Source organism: Rhincodon typus, chromosome 22 (genome assembly GCF_021869965.1).
Source record: "Rhincodon typus isolate 14 chromosome 22, sRhiTyp1.1, whole genome shotgun sequence".
In the NCBI taxonomy this organism is placed as follows: Eukaryota; Metazoa; Chordata; class Chondrichthyes; order Orectolobiformes; family Rhincodontidae; genus Rhincodon; species Rhincodon typus.
In genome coordinates, this window is record NC_063353.1 from 40,028,908 (window position 1) to 40,050,711 (window position 21,804).

The 21,804-nt window shown below is 40.9% G+C and overlaps 1 protein-coding gene across 1 annotated transcript in view; it reads left to right on the forward strand.

Moving 5' to 3' along the window:
• Positions 1–21,804, forward strand: part of fbxo18 (F-box DNA helicase 1) — a 64,643-nt gene that overhangs the window by 26,123 nt on the left and 16,716 nt on the right. The window contains exons 9-18 of the mRNA XM_048609997.1: positions 1,459–1,695; positions 4,565–4,652; positions 6,321–6,407; positions 6,956–7,092; positions 9,543–9,642; positions 9,927–10,045; positions 10,192–10,267; positions 17,249–17,446; positions 18,922–19,047; positions 20,957–21,063. Coding sequence (XP_048465954.1) covers positions 1,459–1,695; positions 4,565–4,652; positions 6,321–6,407; positions 6,956–7,092; positions 9,543–9,642; positions 9,927–10,045; positions 10,192–10,267; positions 17,249–17,446; positions 18,922–19,047; positions 20,957–21,063 — 1,275 coding nt within the window. The remainder of the gene's footprint in view (positions 1–1,458; positions 1,696–4,564; positions 4,653–6,320; positions 6,408–6,955; positions 7,093–9,542; positions 9,643–9,926; positions 10,046–10,191; positions 10,268–17,248; positions 17,447–18,921; positions 19,048–20,956; positions 21,064–21,804) is intronic.

Below are 21,804 nucleotides of genomic sequence, written 5' to 3' on the forward strand. Positions count from 1 at the left end.
CTTTCTGAAGAAGGGTCTAGACCTGAAATGTCAGCTTTCCTGCTCCTCTGATGCTGCTTGGTCTTCTGTACTTAATAGTTCTTGTTGTTTGTTACAAAAGAAAAGTCTAAGTACAAGTAAACAATTACGAACCATTAGCTCATCACTCGACTAGTTAAAACACTAACATCCTTGTAATTGTACCCTGCATATAGAGACACCCAGACAGGAGAAAATGTGGATGTTATGGGCAAAAGGAGGGACTAGGAAGGTAGTTCAGTGGTTCATGTACCCAGGCTTTGCTGAGACAATTTGTCAGGATGCCGCTCCTTGACCTTCCGTCTCCAGGTTGCAGGAGGAATAGGGTGGCTGGTTTGTACTTGAAATCTCTGACTTACTGGTTATAAAGATAGAGCTTACAGTAACTGATGAGAGGTTCAATAAATGAGCTTTCCTCAGGCTTGAGATGTTTTTTACAGCAGAAAAAAAAATGCGCCTCTCTTTCCCTTGTGAAAATCCAATGATTTCTCACTAATTATTCATACCCCAAGCTGTTCTGCGACCTGGGAGCCTGTCACATAGTTGTTTGAAGGCTTTTATCCATGATAACTGGTCATTATATCAGAGACCAATCATTTACTTGTTGCCAGTCAAAGCTTCATTTGTTTACACCCCTTGGCTCCAGTGTGCCTAGAACTAGAATTTCCCTGAACTGCTAGAACTAACTACTGTGTAAACATCACTAACAGTGATTACCAAGTAACTTGATTTTAAAAGGTACAGCAATCCTTCAGTTATCTTTGGTTTTTAAACGTCCATTTCAGTGCATGACCAAAAACGCTAAAAAATGAAAGGATATGGTCTTTACACTAATAGTAAGGAAAAAGCAAAGTCACTGGAGTCTTACCAGACCAGAGGGCTGCTCTCTCATTAGAGAGAGACAACTGCGAGTGGTTTAACCTGAGGGTCAGGCGAGGGGAAATGTCAAGAAGGGGGGTCTTCCATGGTAACCTCAGCTGGTGCAGGTATTGAACCCACACTGTTGGTATAACTCTGCATTACAAACTAGCCATCCAGCCAACTGAGCTAACCAACCCCTTCTTTATAGAATTCTCCAAACTGAAAGAAGAAACCCCTATTTACTTACTTTGTGTTTGTCAGTGTTTCTTGATTTTAGATGCTTCTGATGATGACTAGCCAGCGACTCCCACTGAAAGGTGTCTCTGTCTGTGTCTGTGTCTCTGTCTGTGTCTGTGTCTGTGTGTGAGTGAGATCACTGATCACTGTCTACACTTACAAATGAAGGATGGGCGCTCTGGTGAAATGAAGATGCTTTGAAATTGTGCTTCAAAAATGCCAGGATCTTCAGGGGAGAAAACAAAAAGAAAATAGAACTTTTATTCAAAGTAATTTTTCATTGAATTCTTGTGATCTGTTTTATGATAGCATCACAGTTATAAAAAAAGATTTAGTTGAATGCTTGACTTTTCCACTAGGTACCAGAATAAGAGGAAGCTAATAGTTTATGATCTGAAGCCGTTTTCCATTTTTAAATTTCCTGAAGCCCGCGGCAGCTTTTTTAGAGCAAAATTAATCTGTCAGAGCCTCTGCATATTCTTCTCCTCTTCGGATGAGACTCTCACCGTGTCACATTTACCAGGACACTATAAGAGCATGCGTGGAGGTATCAGGCCAATGGAACATCAAGAGAATCAAGTGAGTCTGCAAATTGTATCTAAATTATTTCTCTATTGTGCTCTAGTTGTTTCTCCATGCATCCTAAAGTGACTGAATCTTGTTGAGTTATGCTTCCAAGATGCCAAATATATGTCAGCCATGGTTCTGATGGTAACGGTCTCACCCCTGAGTCAGAAGGTTGAGCATTCAAGTCCCAATGCAGAGACCTGAGCTCAGAAACGGGCGGCACAGTGGCTCAGTGGTTAGCACTGCTGCCTCACAGCGCCGGGGACCTGGGTTCGATTCCACCCTCAAGCGACTGTCTGTGTGGAGTTTGCACATTCTCCCTGTGTCTGCGTGGGGGTGCTCCGATTTCCTCCCACAGTCCAAAGATGTGCAGGCTGGGTGGATTGGCCATGCTAAATTGCCCATACTGCTGAAGGATGTGTAGATTAGGTGGGTTATAGGGGTTGGGTCTGGGTGGGATGCTCTGAGGGTCAGTGTGGACTTGTTGGGCCGAAGGGCCTGTTTCCACACTGTAGGATTCTATGATGTAAATCAAGTTTGACCCTTCAGCGATCACTGAGGAAATACTGCACTGTGGCAGGTGTCCTGTTCCAAATGAAAGTCAATGAAAGCAGGAAAATACCACTATTTCCCGGAAGAGTTTTCTCTGGTTTCCTGGCCTATATTTATCTTTGAACCAGCATAACACCGATGCTTCACCGGAGGCACACTGACTATGTTACTGAGCAGGGTGACAAAACGTTTGCAACCAAACCCTGGCTCGGTGAGCAAGTCTACAACGTCATCCACAACCTGATCTACAAATCTTCTCAAAACTTTAAACTAAACCAGATTGCCTGACCATTACGTCATTGTTTGATTGTGGGAACTTACTGTGTCTTAACTAATTGCTGTGTTTCCTACATTTATAATAGTGATCACCTCTGCAAAGTATTTAACTGATTGCAAAGACTTCCACAGGTCTCTGTATGTACATGCAAAACTTTTTCTTTTTATCCTCTACTTCGCTCTATTAGCTATTTACACGAATAAATTGGAATTAACAATCAATGCAGACTGCCTGGGGTTGTTCATGTCCTAAAATTAAATTTTTATAGTGGACACAGCCAGATCCAATCCTGTCCTGGCCCAATAGCACCAGGCAAGCTGACTGATTGATTAGTTATCTCCCTCTCTCTAGCCCGTTGATCCCAAAGTCAATTGTACCTTCAAAAGCACTTCCTGAGGTCAACTAAACCAGCACAAACCAGGTATTGTACCTAAGAATTTCCTTCTAATTGGCACTTCCCAGCTGTAGTAAAATACCTACATTCAAGATTTGTATACATAGAAACTTAGAAAATAGGAGCAAGAGTAGGCCATTGGGCCCTTCAAGCTTGCTTTGCCATTCAGTATGATCCTGGTTATCATCCAACTCCATAACTTGTTCCTGCTTTCACCCCATCCCCTTTGGTCCCTTTAGCCCTCTGATCTAGTTCTAATTCCTTCAAAACATTTTGGTCTCAACTGCTTTCTACGGCAGAGAATTCCACAGGATCATCACTTTCTAGGTGAAGAAATTTCTGCTCAGCTCAGTCCTAAATGGTCTGCCCTGCATCATAGAGTCATACAGTCATACAGCACAGAAACGGACACTTTGGTCCAACCAGTCTGTGCTGAACATAATTACAAACTGAACTAGTCCCACCTGCCTGCTCCTGGCCCATATACCTCCAAACCTTTCCTATTCATGTACTTATCTAAATGTCTTTTAAACATTGTAATTGTGCCCGCATCCACAACTTCCTCAGGAAGTTCATTCCACATGTGAACCACCCTCTGAGTAAAAAAATTTGCCTCCTATGTCTTTTTTAAATCTCTCTCCTCTCACCTTAAAAATGTGCACCCTAATCTTGAAGTGCCCATTCTAGGGAAAAGACAACTACCATCAACTCTATCTATACCCCTCATTATTTTATAAACTTCTATCAGGTCTACCATGCCTCCTATATTCTAATCCAAAAAATTTATGGAAATGATAAACAAAAGAGGACCCAGAACTGATCCCTGTGGAACACCGCTGGTCACAGGCCTCCAGTCTGAAAAGCAACCTTCCATCATTATTCTCTGTCTCCTGCTGTTAAGCTAATTATATATCCAATTGGTAAGCTCACCCTGAATCCCATGCGACCTAACTTTGCTAATTAGTCTACTATATGGAACCTTGTCAAAGCTTTTACTAAAATCCAAATAAACAACATCTACTGCTGTGTCATCATCAGTCCTTTGGGTAATTTCCTTAAAAATCTCAATCAAGTTTGACCTTTAGACTGTGACCCGTGGTTCTGGAACTGCCCGGTCATTGGGAACATTCTTCCTGCATTGACCCTGTCTAGTCCTGTTAGAATTGTATAGATTTCTGTGAGATTCCACTACACCCCTCATTCTTCTAAACTCAAGTTAATATATTCAATCCATGAAAGCAGACAAATTCTATTCAGTTACATTTGAAAGGAGAGAGATTCTGTTGTTTTTACACGTGCCACTTTGCCTGTTTCGGACGCTTTCTGTGCTTTCTGCGTGTTGATTGAGCAGGACCTTTTACTCTGGTACTTACCAGGTAGTGAAAAGTTTGTTGTGTAGGTTCTCCTCACCACCTTGTGTCAAAGATGAGGTTATCGCCAACAATCTGTTATGTGTAGCACAACTGTAGACCACCTAGTTCCTCGTCAGAAGTGTATTTTCAGTGTGAATTGACAGCTTTTGCTGAGTGCATTGTAAGAAATTCATTGCACGCAAATCTCCCTCAATGAACTTATTGTGTGACATTGATTTCATTTCTCAATCACCTTCCCTAAAAAAAAATTTGTACAATGAATGACTATTGTGTTCTTTATTTCAGCAACTAATTGAAGACACCAAGCAGATTTGGGAAAAGATGGTGAATCTGGGTGAAACTAAGGAGAATGGTTACTTCATGACTCGTGATGGTGAAGTTACAGTTTTGTGATAGTTGTTGTTCCAATTGAATTGAAGCAGTTTCCATTTCTTACTCCCAGGATTGAAGTTTGCAAGTGCCTGAAAAAACGTCACAGTAGACAGTCTGGTACTTTTGATTTCTAAGGCATTGCGCTTGCTTTAAAAAACATATTCTTAGAATATGGTCATCTCTGGCAAGACCAACATCTATTGATTATCCCTAATTGCTTCTTGAGCAGGAAGTGGTGAAGCAGCTACAACAGAACAGTTTGCTATGCAGTGGGTCAGGCATCAAGATTAGGCCACAGTGGGTAAAAATGTCAGATTTCCTTCCCTGAAGGACATTAGTGAACCAAATGTATTTTAACGTTGGTATTTTTGGTATGAGATGAACATTCTATTTAAAATTTATCAATTAAATTTAAATTTCCCCAACTTCAGAGGTTGTGTTTGAACATGTATCCCTGAAACTTTAGAACAGGCCTTTGGATTACTAGCTAGTGTCATTCCTATTACTCTACTGTACCAATCCCTTTTCCCTTTTACTAAAGGGCGGCACGGTGGCTCAGTGGTTAGCCCTGCTGCTTCACAGTGCCAGGGACCCGGGTTCAATTCCACCCTCGGGCAACTGTCTGTGTGGAGTTTGCACATTCTCCCTGTGTCTGCGTGGGTTTCCTCCCACAGTCCAAAGATGTGCTGGTTAGGTGGATCAGCTATGCTAAATTGCACATTGTGTCCAGGGATGTGCAGCCTAGATGGATTAGCCATGGGAAATGCAGGGTTACGGAGATAGGGTTGGGTGGGGGTGTCTAGGTGGGCTCCTCTTTAGACAGTCAGTGTGGACTCGATGGGCCGAGCGGCCTGATTCCATACTGTAGGAATTCTATGATTCTAAAGTAAAGCAAGTGCCTTACTGAATGATTTTGGTTTTGCTTTTTTAAATTCTTTTTTCAAGCTTAGACCCTTTAAATCATCCATTATGTGTCTGAATTTCCTGCTAAGAGAGCAATAGAATTGGAAAAATCAGGAAAAGATTATGTAAAAGAACTTAGTAAGAAACATGTCATTAGACAATGCAGGGTAACTAATTCTGCCACTGACTTGATGTAAAATATTTTGTCAAGAAATGTGGTTGAGCTGTGTAAGTTTGAAAGGGGACAAAAATAGCATCAAAACCTTCTTGGAGGCAATTATTGATGGGTAATAAATGCCAGCCTTATGATAAATGCCCATATCCTATGAAAGAAAATCTTGGGAATGAACTTGAAGAGGGGGTAGTAGTTACTGTCACTCTCCAGATAATGGAGAAACAGCAAATACAAACCAGTCAAGCTCTCCATACATTCCAGAACATTAGAACCTGTCATCTAGACATTATGCACATGCTTCAGTGGCAATTTAGTTTTGGTCATTATATGTTCTTTTGAAATTAGATTAGAGAAAAACAGCAAGGTTAACCCCATGTGAAATGTGGTTAAAGTGGGAGTCAAGCCTAGAATCGCTTAAGCTTGGAGTTTGGCACCATAGCAATGGTGGCCATCATGTGTCATAGCCAAAAATATTCTAATTTTGACAGAAAAACATTTTTTTCTTTGTGTAGTAAAACTGTTCTTGTAACACTGCAGGACTACTTGCAGGCTGTTGGACTTAAGATTCTTTTTTGTTTGTTTTTTTGAAAGGATATCTGAAGCTTTGGCAGCTCAGCAAGCCACGGCTGTTACAGTTTGATGTCATCCTTTTAGATGAAGCTGAAGATTGTAGCCCAGGTAGGTACGTTACTTGCTGTTCTTTTCCAACTGGAGAGGACTGTTCAAACACCAAACGTGATTGAAAGACAGACCCAATAAAGTTGAACATGTAGATACTTAACAATTGTGCAACTTGTGTGGTATAAAGAATTGTGTGAGCTTGGGAGGGAAGTTAAGTTCTGCTGCATTTTATTGTGTTCACATGGTCTCTCTACACTTTACCATCTGCAAGACTGATGGGAGGGTGGTAGATCTTCTGGTCTAATAAAGCAAAGTACTGTTAGATATTTATGTGGATTATTGTGGACCCTGAACCATTCTGTTGTTTGGTGAGCTGCATCCTGCTCCTGAGGTTTAAATGTAATGTCGTGTTCACACCAAGGGGAACTAATGGATCCCTTATCATCCAAAACATTTTATTACGTCAGACCACACAAGTCTGAGCTGTAGCCTCGATGTCTGTGGTAAGAGACCACAGCCAAAAGCCATTGCAATTGATTTTGGTTAGTCTGTTTCTCTCGCAACACCTCTTCACCTTTTCCCTGTGATTATCCTCCTTTATCCAGTAATCATGGACATTGTGCTGTCTCAGAAATGTGGCAAGATTCTTGTGGGTGATCCACACCAGCAGACCAGTGAATTCGGGGGTTCTGTGAATGATCTACTTAAAGCCCACCGATCACATCAGTTTCAACTGACACAGGTAAGGCTTCATTTACTTCCAGCTGTCGTCCATGATAATTGTTTCAGATCACACAAAAATAAAATCACAAAAGCCACAGGCGAACCCCTTTGCAAGAACCATGGAACTTTTCGTTGTTATGGCCTTTGGCTGTCCCATATTGAAGTTATATTCCAGAATCAGTGATTCTAACAGGACTATAGAGAGTAAGTGCAGGAAAGACATTCCCCAGTATCTAGGGAGTTCAGAATTAGGGGTCAACGACTGAGGATACAGGGTAGGCCATTTAGGACTGGAGATAGGAAGAAATTTCTTTACTGGTGAGTAGTGAGTCTGTGGAATTATCTGCCACAGAAAGCAGTTGAGGCCAAAACATTTAATGTTTTCATGAAGGAGTTAGAACACAGAACATAGAACTGTACAGCACAGTACAGGCCCTTCAGCCCACGATGTTGTGCCAAACTTTTACCCTAAACCTAAGGTCTATCTAACCTCCACCCCTACCTTGTACTATCATCCATATGCCTATCTAATAGCCGCTTAAATGCCCCTAATGAGGCCGACTCCACTACCCTCTCCAACAATGCATTTCACGCCCCTACCACTCTGAGTAAAGAACCTACCTCTGACGTCTCCCCTATATCTACCTCCACTCACTTTAAAACTATGCCCCCTTGTAATAGCTACCTCCACCCTAGGAAAAAGTCTCTGGCTGTCCTCTCTACCTATACCTCTGATTATTTTATACACCTCTATCAAGCCACCTCTCAATCCTTCGTCGTTCTAAAGAGAAAAGCCCTAGCTCTCTCGACCTTTCCTCGTAAGACCTTCCCTCCATTCCAGGTAACATCCTGGTAAATCTCCTCTGCACCTTTTCTGACACTTCCACATCTTTCCTGTAATGAGGTGACCAGGACTGGACACAATGCTCCAGATGTGGCCGATCCAGGGTTTTGTATAGCTGGAGCATAACTTCACAGTTCTTGAATTCAATCCCTCTATTAATGAAAGCTAAGACACCATACGCCCTCTTAACAACTCTATCCACCTGGGTGGCAGCTTTCAGGGAACTGTGGACATGAGCCCCAAGATCTCTCTGCTCCTCCTCACTGCCAAGAATCTTTCCGTTAACTCTGTATTCTGCTTTCAAATTTGTCCTTCCAAAATGAATCACCTCACACTTTTCAGGGTTAAATTCCATCTGCCACTTCTCAGCCCAGCTCTGCATCCTATCAATGTCCCTTTGTAACCTAGAATAGCCCTCCGCACTATCCACAACTTGACCCACCTTCATATCATCCACGAACTTGTTAATCCACCCTTCCACTCCTACATCCAAATCATTTACAGAAATCACAAATAGAAGAGGACCCAGAACAGATCCTTGTGGTACACCACTCATAACTGAGCACCATGTTGTATATTTTCCGTCCACTACCACCCTTTGTCTTCTGAGGGTCAGCCAATTCTGAATCCAATCTGCCACATTTCCCCCTATCCCATGCCTCCTTACTTTTTGCATGAGCCTATTGTGGGGAACCTTATCAAACGCCTTACTTAAATCCATGTATATCACATCCGCTGCTCCACCTTCATCCACGTGTTTGGTCACCTCTTCAAAGAACTCAATAAGGTTTGTGAGGCATGATCTACCCCTCACAAATCGATGCTGACTATCACAAATCAAACTGTGCCTATCCAAGTGATCATAAATCCTATCTGTCAGAGCCCTTTCCAATAATTTGCCCACCACTGAAGTAAGATAGAGTTAGATATAGTTATAGAGTCATAGAGATATACAGCACTGAAGTAGATCCTTCAGTCCAACTCGTCCACGCCAACCTGATATCCTTTATAAATCTAGGCCCATTTTCCAGCATTTGGCCCATATCCCTCTAGGGTCTAGGCCCGAAATGTCAGCCTTCCTGCTCCTCTGATGCTGCTTGGCCTGCTGTGTTCATCCAGCTCCAACCTTGTTATCCCTCTAAACCCTTCCTATTCATATACCCATCCAGATGCCTTTTAAATGTTGTAATCGTACCAGCCTCCACCACTTCCTTTGGCAGCTCATTCCATTCACGCACCACCCTCTGTGTGAAAAATTGCCCCTGAATGCCTTTTAAATCTTCTCCCCTCTGTCCTCTAGTTTTAGACTCCCCACCCCAGGGAAAAGACCTTATCTATTTAGCCTATCCATGCCTCTCATGATTATTAGGATGAAAGGGATCAAAATGTAAAGGAAGAAAGCAGGAACAAGGGACTGAGTTGGATGATCAGCCATGATTGGATTGAATGACAGAGTAGGCTTGAAGGGCTGAATGGCCTACTCATGCTGTTTTCTTTTCCCAAATATTACTGCATAATTCTAAATGAAACATGAGTCTATTTTTATCTGTGCCTGACTTGCTACTTGATGTGCACAATATTCAAAGGTATGATGTGACCATTGGTATTTCTTTCTGTACTTACAGAGTTTCAGATTTGGACCCAAAATTGCTTATGTTGCAGCCACAATATTGGACGTGTACAAACATGTCAAAGACAAGACCTTGGTTGGTGGAAAACAAGATGGTAATGAGGAAGAATGTGTTTTTATTTTTTGTGTATGTGTTGAGGTTGAGGGAAGAATAGTCCGGCAGCCAGGACTGGGTGCGTCTCTCTAGATTATGAGAGCCTAGATTTTATCAAAACTGTTCATCTTTGTTTGTTTTTGTTAGCCGGTTGCTTTAGCAATGCTACTTGCAACCTTCTAGTCACGTGACCTGAATAAGGTCAGTGTAAATTCTCGACTCACAACAAGTTTGAAACTGCTTCTGATTTGTATCAACAGCATTCTCATTAATTCCTTGTGATAGGCAATATTGACAATGACACTGGGCAGATGGCTGTTCTGTGCAGAACCAGTGCTGCAGTCTTTGATGAAGCTGTGTGCATTACTACGAGTGAAAAGCCAAGCAAGATGTACATCATCGGAGTGAGTATCCTGATATTTATTACAGTTCCAGGACTTTAAACTACAGTAGCCGTGAATGTGCAAGCATCTTTTTTTAAGAAAATGTGTGTTGTTTCATCTGTTTTATGCCATAGCACTCTGAACTCTTCAATTCCTCTCTCTCATAGGGACTTGATAAATTTGGAATGAACATAATTCTGGACATTTGGATGCTTATGATTCGGGAAAAGGAACAAGCAACCAGTGAGTTAAGTTTTTGACCATGTTAAGCTTTAAGAGGTGTATTTTGTCCTAATCTTTTTTTAATGAAGAAAGGTTGAGATCACAGGTACCGATGAGTCTGCTTCAAAACCCATAAGGTAAACAGTCTGTGAGGCCTTGGGGATTTTTTTCTAACAATAGAAGCAGCCTGAATGGGTGGGGTTAAACCTCCACTGAACCCAGGTTTTTAGTTTTAGTTTTTCAGTAGCAGTTGCTGGGGTCTTGAAGCTGAGTGGAAGCTGCAGTACATCTCTCCCTGTTACTCTTTCTCTGAGTTCTTTCTTGATGTTTTTCCTCCTGGATTGGAGAATTACCTGTGTGACAATCTATTTCACTGAATTTGCCTTTGCCTGTGTGTTAACTGTCTAGTATTAAATATTATATTATTCTGCTAAGTTTTCTACTAGAGTTAAGTTATTCCAAGTTCCTCTTTCTTTTGTTGTATTTTAACTGTAATGAATGAATAAAGTATGTTTTGCTTCAAATCTGGTAGTTTGACCAATCAAATTGCATCTGGAATGCAATGCCTGGCACTTACCTTCAAAATAAGAGAAGGTTATGGTTTAGGCTATCTTCTTAATATATTTTGAGGGATTGGGTTTGGTCTGGTCCACAACACACCCCATTATGTTCCTCCTTTTGATGTTCTGCCTCTGCACAGAGCAACGCCTTCATCACATGAATGAATAAAGTAAAGCCTATTTCTTTCACTATGGAACCCAGAGAAACATCTTTCCAATGTTTAATCAAAACAGAAGAGGGTGAGACCGCTGCATCTTACTGTACAAGGACTCAGCCAGACATGGTTGGAATGGAAATGAAGAACTGAATGCTGTAAATATGAAATGAAAACAGAAATATTGGAGAAACTCCACAGGTCTGGCAGCATCTGTAGCGAGAGAAACAGTTAATGTGTTGAGTCCAGTGATCCTTCATCAAAACTGTTCTGATGAAGAGTCATTGGACTTGAAATGTTCACTGTTTTTCTCTTGCTGCCAGACCGACTAAGTTTTTCCAGCATTTTCAGCTTCATTCTTATTTGTTGGAGTACTGTTTGGTTTCTGAATTTTCTACCTGGAACTTTGCTGAATTAACTGCAAATAAAGCTCTCTTGCTCTTGCCTGAACAACAGGGAGCAATAATGAAAGGTTGGGAGTAAAAAGGGAAATTGAGCAGAAGTTGTTTTTGTACAAAATGTGTTGAAATTGTGCAAGATGGAGAAGAACATCAAAATAAATGTATAAACATGCCAGAAGCTGATGTAAAACAGGGAAGGCTCATGACTTTGATGTTATAGAGTCATAGGGTTTTTAAAGCACACCAAGAGGCCTTTAGCCCATGGTGTCAGTGCTGGTCATCCAATTTCCCAATTCTTGGCCTGTAGCCTTTTATGCTGTGGATTTCAAATGTTCATCTAAATACTTTTTAAAATGTCTTTCGGGTTCTTGCCTTTATCACCCTTTTAGGCACTGAGTTCCAGATACCCACCATCGTCTGGGTGGAAAGGATCTTAGAGTCATACAGTCATTGAGATGTACAGAACGAAAACAGACCCTTCAGTCCAACTTGTCCATGCCGACCAGATATCCTAAATTAATCTGGTCCCATTTTCCAGCATTTGATCCCTATCCCTCTAAACCCTTCATGTACCCATCCAGACGCCTTTTAAATGCTATAATTGTACCAGCCTACACCAATTCCTCTGGCAGCTCATTCCATACATGCACCACCCTCTGCATGAAAAAGTTACCCCATAAGTCCCTTTTAAATCTTTCCACTCTCACTTTAAACCTATGCTGTCTAGTTTTAGATTCCTCCACCCTAGGGAAAAGACCTTGTCTTTTCACTCTATCCATGCATCTTCCTCAAATTCCCTCTTAACCTCCTGCCCTTTGCCTTTGAAATTGTGCCCCTGATTACTGACTCCTTGACTTAAAGAGAAAAAAGTTCCTCCCTACTTAGCTTTTCAATATCTCTTACAACTTTGTGAACCTCAAATAGGACCCCCTCAATCTTCTCTGTTCTAAAGAAAGCTACTCCATCCCATCTCATCTCTCTTTATAGCTGAATTGCTGCAGCCCAGGGAACATCCTCTGTGTCTTGAAGAGAACAGCAGTCCCTGTGTACACTGTAGGGAGCAGCAGTCCCTGTGTACACTATAGGGAACAGCAGGCCCCCTGTGTATATTAGAGGGAACAGCAGTCCCCTTGTGTATTATTCATTACCCAGCAGGAACAGCGTGGATCTGGTAGTTGCTCCTGGGATTGCAGGCTTAGTTCAAGATTTATTAAAGTTTTTTACCGTTATTATAGTCATTATAGTGTACTGATTATAAGATTTTTTCCATTTTGTTTTATTGACATTCAAAAAACACCCAAACAAACCAACAAAAAAAGCGCGACTTTTCTTTCAAATTGACTTTTGTTTTAAACAGTTATTTAAAGGATCGACAGTGAACAGCTAAGGCTTTTTAAATTATTAATTCATCAGTTAAATAAGTCTGTGTTTTTGGGGCAGCTTTTAAAATTGCAAAGGTTGTTTTTGAAAAAATAAGCAGTTTTTTTTAAAATAAGGAGTTGTCTTTTCATACTGGAGAGGCCTACACATGGTCAGCTCCAGAGAAGTTTTTTTTCCCTTTGACGAATTTATTGAAGAGGAATCATTTTTATTCAGTTAATCAACTAAGTGGTTGATTTTTTTTAATTTTTATATGTTTGATATACGTACATTTTTAATTTTTTTTCCCGTTTTAACATTATTTTCTTTAGGTAATGAAAGGTGGTTTATTATTTATATTAGGTGTTGTTGAAACATCCTTTTTTTTAGGCTTAATGTTACTAAGGCCATGTAAAAGGTACAGAGTGAGATGGTTAGTAGATTTAGAAAAGTTATTACCTAGGAGGATCAGTCACATAGATGGGTGATTGTCAGGAAAGGTTAAAAAGTAGTTCAGAAGTCTCCAGTGACTATTCTTGTATTAAATAGATATTCATTTTTTGGAACAGTTGAAGGGGATAGTCTCTTTGAGGAAAATTTACTTGGAATGATTCTTATGTGAGGCAACATTTGACAAGATTTAATAGCATTATTGTTATAGGGGACTCTCCTGCCAGGGGTATAGACAGGTGATTCTGTGGCAGTGAGTATAAATTTAAGATGGTTTGTTGCTTTCCTGGTGCTAGGATTGAGGATGTTTCTAAATGTTTCAAGCATATTGTTAAAGGTGAGATTGAGACACCAGAAATTCTTGTACACATTGGTAGGAATGACATTCTTAGGGAAAAGATTAAAGCAGTACAGAGTGAATTTAAGAGATATGTAGAGGATTAAAAAAATTAACCCTTAAAAGTAGTAATTTCTGGTTTACTCCTAATGCCAAACTCAAACGAGGGAAAGAACAAAAAGTTAAAGGAGATAAATCAATGGCTGAAGAGCCGATGTATTGTTCAGGAATTCAGGTTTGGAATCCCTTGGAATTCAATTGGAATGTCTTTTGGGATAGAAAAGGCCTGTTCAAAAGGGATGGGTCAAACCTAAACTGGAAAGGAACCAATATCGTAGCAGGGAGATTTGCTCATTATATTAAGGGAGACTTTATACTGATAGAGAAGGCAAGTGGAGAAATTCTAAGTAGCAGTGTAGATGGAAGGACTGTTGGGGTAGGTTCTGAATGTGAGGACAGCACGTCAATTAGAAAAGAAAGACAAGAGACTGTCAGAATAACTCTGAAGAACTAAATTGCATTTATTTCAGTGCAAGGGATCTTACAGGTGAGGCTGACGAACTCAGGGCATTTTTGAGAACATGGGATTGGGACATCATAGTTATTACAGAAACTTGGCTGAGAGATGGACAAGACTGGCAGCTCAATGTTCTAGGTTTTAGATGCTATAGGAATGATGAAAAAGGAGGCAAGAGAGGAGGATGGGTGGTGTTTTTAATTAAGGAGTACATTACTGCTGTAACTAGTGAAGATATTTCTGAAGAATCATCCAATGAAAATATATGGGTAGAAATTACAAATAAGAAAGGAAAGATCACTTTGATGGATAGTAATTTAGGCCCCCAGTAGTAAGATAGAAATTGAGAAACAAATATGTAGGAAAATCCCAGGTTTTTGTAAACATAATAAGGTTGTAATATGGGAATGTTAATTTTTCAAACATTGACTGGGACTACCATAGTGTTAAAGGTTTGGATGGTGAAGAACTTGTCAAATGTGCTCAAGAAAATTTTCTTTATCAATATGTGGATGCTCATGCTACTAAAGGAGCAAAACTAGACCTTTTGGGCAATAAGGCAGGGCAGGTAACTAAAGTAAAAGTGGGGTAACACTTTGGGTCTAGCGATCATAATTCTATTAGTTTTGAAATGGTTATCGAAAAGGATAAGTCTTCCATAAAAGTTAAAGTTTTTAATTGGAGTAAGTCAAATTTTAATGTTATGAGACCAGAACTTTCAAAAATTCGTTGGGGTAGACCGTTCACAGGTAAAAGGACGTCTGACAAGTAGGAGGCGTTCAAGAGTGTGATGATGAGAGTTCAGAGGCATTTTGTCCCTGTTAGAGTGAAGGTAAGGCTGGAAAGATTAAGGAACAATGGATGAATAAAGATATTGTGGTTCTAGTCAGGAGTACAAAAGAATCTTTTTATTTAGATATAGATAACTTGGTTCAATTGAATCTCTTAATCAATATAGAGTGTAGGGGTATTCTTAAGAGAGAAATGGGGAAAGCAAAGATGGGATATGAGATAGCACTGGAAGATAAGGTTAAGGATAAGCCAAAGAGAGCCGACAAATACATTAAGAGCAGGAAGATAACTAGAGAGAGGGTAGGGCCTCTTAAAGATCAAGGAGATCATCTTTGTGTTAAACCCCAGGAGATGGAAGAGATACTAAATGAGTATCTTGTATTGGTTTTTACTGTGGAGAAAGAAATGGAGTCTAGAGAATGCAGAGAAATAAACTTGGATGTTTGAAAAATGTTCACATTACAGAAGAGGAAGTTGGGGAGTCCTTAGAGAATATAAAGCTGAATAAATCTCTGGACCTGATCTAATGTATCCCAGAACGTTGTGGAAAGTAAGGGAGGAAATTACGAGACCCCTTGCAGAAGTATTTTCACCATCTATATCTATGGGTGAGGTGCCTGATGACTGGAGGGTGGCTAATGTAATGTTTATTTAAGAAAGGCTGTAAGGAAAAACTGGGAACTATAGACCTGTGGATCTGACTTCAGTTGTGGGTAAATTATTGGATGTGATTACAAAAGATAAGATTTATGGACATTTAGAGAGGCAAAAATTGATTAGGAATAGTCAGCATGGTTTTGTGCGAAGAAGATCATGTCTCACAAACTTGATTGAGTCTTTTGAGGAAGTTACCAAAAACATTGATGATGTTGTTTATTTGAATTTTAGACTAATTAGTAAAGTTCGGTCACATGGGATTCAGGGGGAGCTTGCCACTTGGATACATAATTAGCTTTAACAGCAGGAGACAGACAGTAATGGTGGAGGGTTACTTTTTGGGCTGGAGGCCTGTGACCAGCGGTGTGCCACAGGGATCGGTTCTGGGTCCTCTTTTGTTTGTCATTTATATAAATGATTTGGATGAGAATATAGAAGCCGTGGTTAGTAAGTTTGCAGATGACACCAAAATTGGTGGCACAGTATACAGTGAAGAAGGTTTTCTAAGATTACAGAGGGATTTTGATCAAATGGATCAATGGGCTGAAAAATGGCAGATGGAGTTCAATCTGGATAACTATGAGGTATTGCATTTTGGTACAACAAGCAAGGTTAAGGCTTATACAATTAATGGTAGCATCTTGGGCAGTGTTGTAGAACAGACGGACCCAGGGGTGCAGGTACATAATTCCTTGAAGTTTGCGTCACATATAGACAGGATGGTTAAAAAAGCATTTGGCATGCTTGCCTTCATTGCTCAGTCCTTTGAGTGTCGGAGTTGGGAAGTCATGCTGAGGTTGTACAGGACATTGGTGAGGCCTCTTTTGGAATACTGTGTCCAGTTCTGGTCGCCCAGTTATGGGAAGGATATTGGTTTCAGAAGAGATTTACCAGGATGTTGCTGGGTATGGAAGGTTTGAGTTATAAAGAAGGACTGGAACTTTATTCACTGGAGCTTGAGAGGTGACCTAATAAAATTTTATAAAATAATGAGAATGTAGATAGAGTTGATGGTAGTTGTCTTTTCCCTGGGATGTGGAATTTCAAGACTAGGGTGCACACTTTTAAGGTGAGAGGGGAGAGATTTAAAAAAGACACGAGGCAATTTTTTTTTACACAGAAGGTGATTCGCGTGTGGAATGAACTTCCTGCAGAAGTGGTGGATGCTGGTGCAATTACAACGTTTAAAAGATATTTGGATGGATACTGAATGGGAAAGGTTTGGAGGGATGTGGGCCAGGAGCAGAAAGGTGGGAGTAGTTCAGTTTGGGAATTAGGTTTGGCATGTATTGGTTGGACTGAAGGATCTGCTTCCGTGCTGTATGACTCTATGACTGTCTTCTGCACTCTGTCTCGTGCAATCTCATCCTCCTTATAGGGTGGCGATCAGAACTGCACAGAGTACTCTAGTTGTGTCCTGACTTACGTTATACACAGCTCCATTATAACCTTCTTGCTATTCAATTCAATGCCTTGACAAATAGTGGAAAATATCCAACATGACATCTTAACTACCTTATCCACCTGTCCTTCAAGGGTCTGTGGACTTGTGGACTTATGCACTTAATGTCCTTTTGATCATCTGAGCTCTCTCTGATGTTCTCACACAGACAATTGCTTATTTGCATAAAGTGTTGAATTCATTGTTAATATAGATGTTTAGCTTTGTTTTTAAAAAAAATCTTGTCATTTTTAAGCTGGGTGGGTCTTTCACAGTTTTTCTTAATGATGCAGCTTCATGATTTAAGGGGAGCTTCTTGTTTCTCGCTAACAGAGGATCTGGTAATCTGTGATCCATTCATCAGAATATTTGAACGTAAAGGTGGTTTGCGTGGATTGAAAGATTATGCAATTGAAGCTGAAGATAAGGAGTTGGGAGAGAGGATTGCACTGGTGGAGAAGTACAGTCTGAGGCTCCCCGCACTGATTGAGAAAATCACCAGCTACTCTGTTGATGACCTGAAATTTGCAGGTAACAAGACTATTTTGTCCTCTTCAACAATCCTTTGTCTTGTTTTTCAGTAGCTTTATTATGTTATTTTCATTTTCCTGCTAAATTCCTTTACCTCTGGCTTGAGTGTCTAGCAGATAGAGCTGAGTTCTTGTGCTTTTAAAGCAATTCTGTTCAATTTGTTGTTTGTGTTGTTGAGCATTCACATTGAGGGTCAACGTAAAACCTTTTTAAAAGATGCGTCTTGCTATGAAGAAACTTTGTTGGAAAAACAGTTGACCAGTTATTGACACAGATAATTCTTATCTGCACTGGTACCGGACTCCTTGGTTTAATTAAAAGAAACTGAGAGCAGAGATTTTCATCCATTTGAGAGGAGAGGCTGGATTTTAGTTTGAAGATCTCATCAGAACGATGACACTGCTGAGAGTACAACACTCCCTCGGTTTTACGCTGGTATGTCCGCTTTGATTTTAGTCCTGAAGCCCTGAAGTGGGACTTGAACTTACAACCTTCTAACTCAGAGGAGGGGGCTGCAAATGTCTAAAAGTTGGGAGTTGTTGATTCGTCCCGAGGCAGATTGTCTTTTAGATTTGAAAGCAATGTTGCTGCATCATGGAATGTGTCAAAAGATGAATGTATAGTGGGGGTGGTTTGAGCCGAAATCGCTGAGTGGCAAATGCAGGGGCTTGTATTGCATTTGATCACACCAGCTTCCCAAAAGGCAGATTATGTTACCATTGCCCCAACTGATTTTACTGTTGGTCAACGATTGGAAGAAACATCTTTAGTGAATCGGGCAGTAAGTATTTGGTCTAAAGACCTCAATTTCAGATATTGTTTCCCTCTTGTCACTTTCTTGGTCTCTTTTTAGTGTGTATGTTTGCATATATGGCTGTGTCTTTTCTTTTTAATTCATTCATATTTTGAATGTAGGTGTTATATGTGTAAACATGTGAGACAATTCTGAAATAATGCAAAGGTCATATCACTCACAAAAGTGATGTGAGGAAAAACCTTTCCATGAAGCAAGTGGTTCAGATCTGAAATGCACTGCCTGACAGTGTTTTGAGTTGTTAAAAGGGTAGCTGGATGGTTATTTGAAAAGAAAGAATGCATGGTGTTAGAGAAAGAGGACACTAAGTGAGATGCTCATTTAGAGAGCTGGCATAGACCCAAGGGGCTGAATGGCCTCCTTCTGCATTGTTGTGATCCTGTGATGCACTCTGATTTGTGACTCAGTCATCTGAACTCAGCTGTGGATGCTGGTACCATTGTTGACTTTAAACCTGAGATTGACAGAGTTTTGTTAACCATCAGAGTTGAAGTACATGAGGCATCATGGAACAGTTGTGATCTTGGCGAATGTCAGAACAGGCTAAGGGGTTAAATGATGTCCTCCTACATTTGGTCACCTTTCCCTCTGATTTTCTACCTCGAGTTCAAAGGGATTATTTCACTTGAGAATTTCACTTGTCCTTTTCAATCTTTTACAGATGTTGTTTTGGGAACTGCATGCAAAGCAAAGGGTTATGAGTTTCACACCGTACAGATAACCAATGACCTTGTGAAAGTTCCAGGCTATCGACATGATCATCGTATGCTTTCGGAGTTCAGAATGGGCAAGTCCTTTTCTGAAGATTTTTTTAACCTGTTTTCTCTCCCTTCTGCTGACATTATACACTCTGTGCTAAAGGCGCATTACTGTTTTGTTTATTCATTCACGGATGTCAGGGTCACTGGCTCAGCCAGCATTTATAACCCATCCCTAATTACCCAGATGGAAATTAAGCATCAACCACATGCACATCAGACTAAGACGGCAGATTTCTTCCCTAAGCGGTATCAGTGAACCAGATGGGCCTTTTACAGCAATTGTAGGTGGTTACATGATTTCCATTAGGCTGACAATTTTTTTAAAATTCTAGATTTTTACTGAATTCACCATCTGCCATGGTGGGATCTGAACCCTGGTTCCTAGAACAATAGTCTGGATTTATAGCCTAATAACATTACTACTACATCACCATCTCTCCAAAATGCTGTCTTTTACAAGCCGGGTCTGTTCAGGCGAATGGACTGTTCCACCACACAAGGCATCACATTCCACCCAATAATGTCCTCCAATACAGTCCATAGGTGCACACCAAATGAATTGGGGTGGAGGAGAGATGTAGACGTGGGTTGGGCGTTGGAGTTGGTGGGGGGAGAGCAAATTGAGATTATCAGGATTAGAAATGCTGACTGGCCTTTTGCATCTTTTAATTGATTTATTCATTCTGCCTCACATTGGAGCTGAGAGGCCCGTTCCACCCTAACTGTCTCAGCTCAGCTAGAGATTGGAGGATTGTCCTTTGAGGAGAGATTGGTTCACCTGGATCTGTATTTACTAAAGTTTATAAGGATGAGAGGGGTCTGATTGAAACGTATGAAGTTCTAGTAGGGCTGGACAGACTGGGTGCAGGGAGGTTGTCGGGAGTCTACAACTAGGGCTCACCGTCTCAGAATACAATGTAGGCCATTGAGGACGGACATAGGGAAACATTTCTTCACTGGAAGAGTAGTGAACTTGTGGAATTCTCTACCACTGAAAGCTGTGGATACCAGGTCCTTGAATATATTCAAGAAAGAGAGAGGGAAAAACCTTTAGATTTTAAAGGCATCAAAGGGTGTGGGAAGAGAGTGAGAATATGTTATTGAATTAGAATTAGGTTTATTGTCATGTGTACTCAAGTACCAGAGTACAGTGAAAAGTTGGGAGAGAGAGAGAGAGGAGTAGCTATGATCCTGAAGACTGATGGAGCAGCCTCATCAGGCTGAATGACCTACTTCTGCTCTCAGTTTCTGTGCAACTTAGCTTAGGCCACAACCTGAGCCTGTGACCTGTATGTTCTGGTGCCTTGGATGGTGCTGTATGTTCCCACTGAACCATTGGAAGTGTTAGAGATAGCAAGAACTGCAGATTCTGGAGTCAGAGATAACACAGTGTAGAGCTGGAGGAGCACAGCAGGCCAGGCAGCATCAGAGGAGCAGGAAAGCGGACATAGCAGGCCAGGCAGCATCAGACCCGACCTGATGTGTTCCTTCAGCTCCACACTGTATTGTGATTGGAAGTGTTAGGTAGTTTAGCTTTGAGGAGATGAGCAATTGAGAACTATTTACCGAGTGATTTTCATGTTGATTGAAACCCGACTCATAGAAGCGCTGACTGTATCTTGGGAGTATGTTGTGCTTTGAGAAGTAGCAATGGTTTCAGCTGCTGAGGCAAGGAATAAGCATCCACAGATAGCTGTGTACATCCATATCTTGGTGACAAGCAATGGCACTCAGCTGGTTCACCTGGATAGTTCTCCATTATTCTGTCCAGTCTTTCCTTTATTAAACCCTAGCTTACCATCTCATTTTAATATTATCTGGCGAATAACTTCGACTCACCTTTGACCCTGACTCCAAAAACAAAATTGTGCAACTCTACACATTTGGACCATCATTCCTTTTGATATTAAAACAAAATTGCATCTTTCCCCTCAGATGTGGTGCCAGATATCGATTGGAACTTGCTTTACATTGCTGTGACACGGGCAAAAAGGCACCTAGTGATGAACAAATCTTTAGAATGTCTGCTTTCCTTCGCTGGTGTGAGTACACTTACTGCGTTCCTTTCCTTACTTTGGTCTTTTGCTAAGGTACTGGATACTGTGAGAGGTTTGTGTAGCACCATGTGGTTCACAAGCATCTCTAGTTACTCCAGTGTGCAAGCTCCTGCCCTCCTGTGTTACAGCAGCTCCCTGAAGGTGTGGCTTTTTTTTTAAGCTATTGGACAGACCTGTGACAAATACTGGATGTGGGTCTCGCCATTTATTCCAATCAGTCTGGCCTCTCTTCTATCTAAAGAACCTCACTTGCATTTACTTTGTGTCTCATTAAATGTTGCAAGTGCTGAAAATGCTACACACGTGTTGAATTGGTTTTGGAAGGGCAGTGTCTGTTATACTGTGGCAAGGTCTTGCACATCTTCCAAGCAGCAAAGAGATGATCAGCTTGTTTAATGAGTTGACTTGTTTCAGGCACTTCATTAGATCCTTAGTTTTTTCATTTGTTTGTGGGATGTGGGTGTTGCTGGCTGGCTAACGTTTATTGCCCATCCCTAGTTGCCCTTGAGAAAGTGATGGTGAGCTGCCTCTTGAACTGCTGTAGTCCATATGATGTAAGTAGAACCACAATGCCCTTAGGAAGAGTTTTCCAGGATTTTGAACCAGCGACAGTGAAGGAATGGCGATATATTTCCAAGTGAATATATAGCGAGTGGCTTGGAAGAGAGCTTGCAGGGGATGGTGTTCCCATGTATCTGCTGCCCTTGCCCTTCTAGGTGGTGTTCC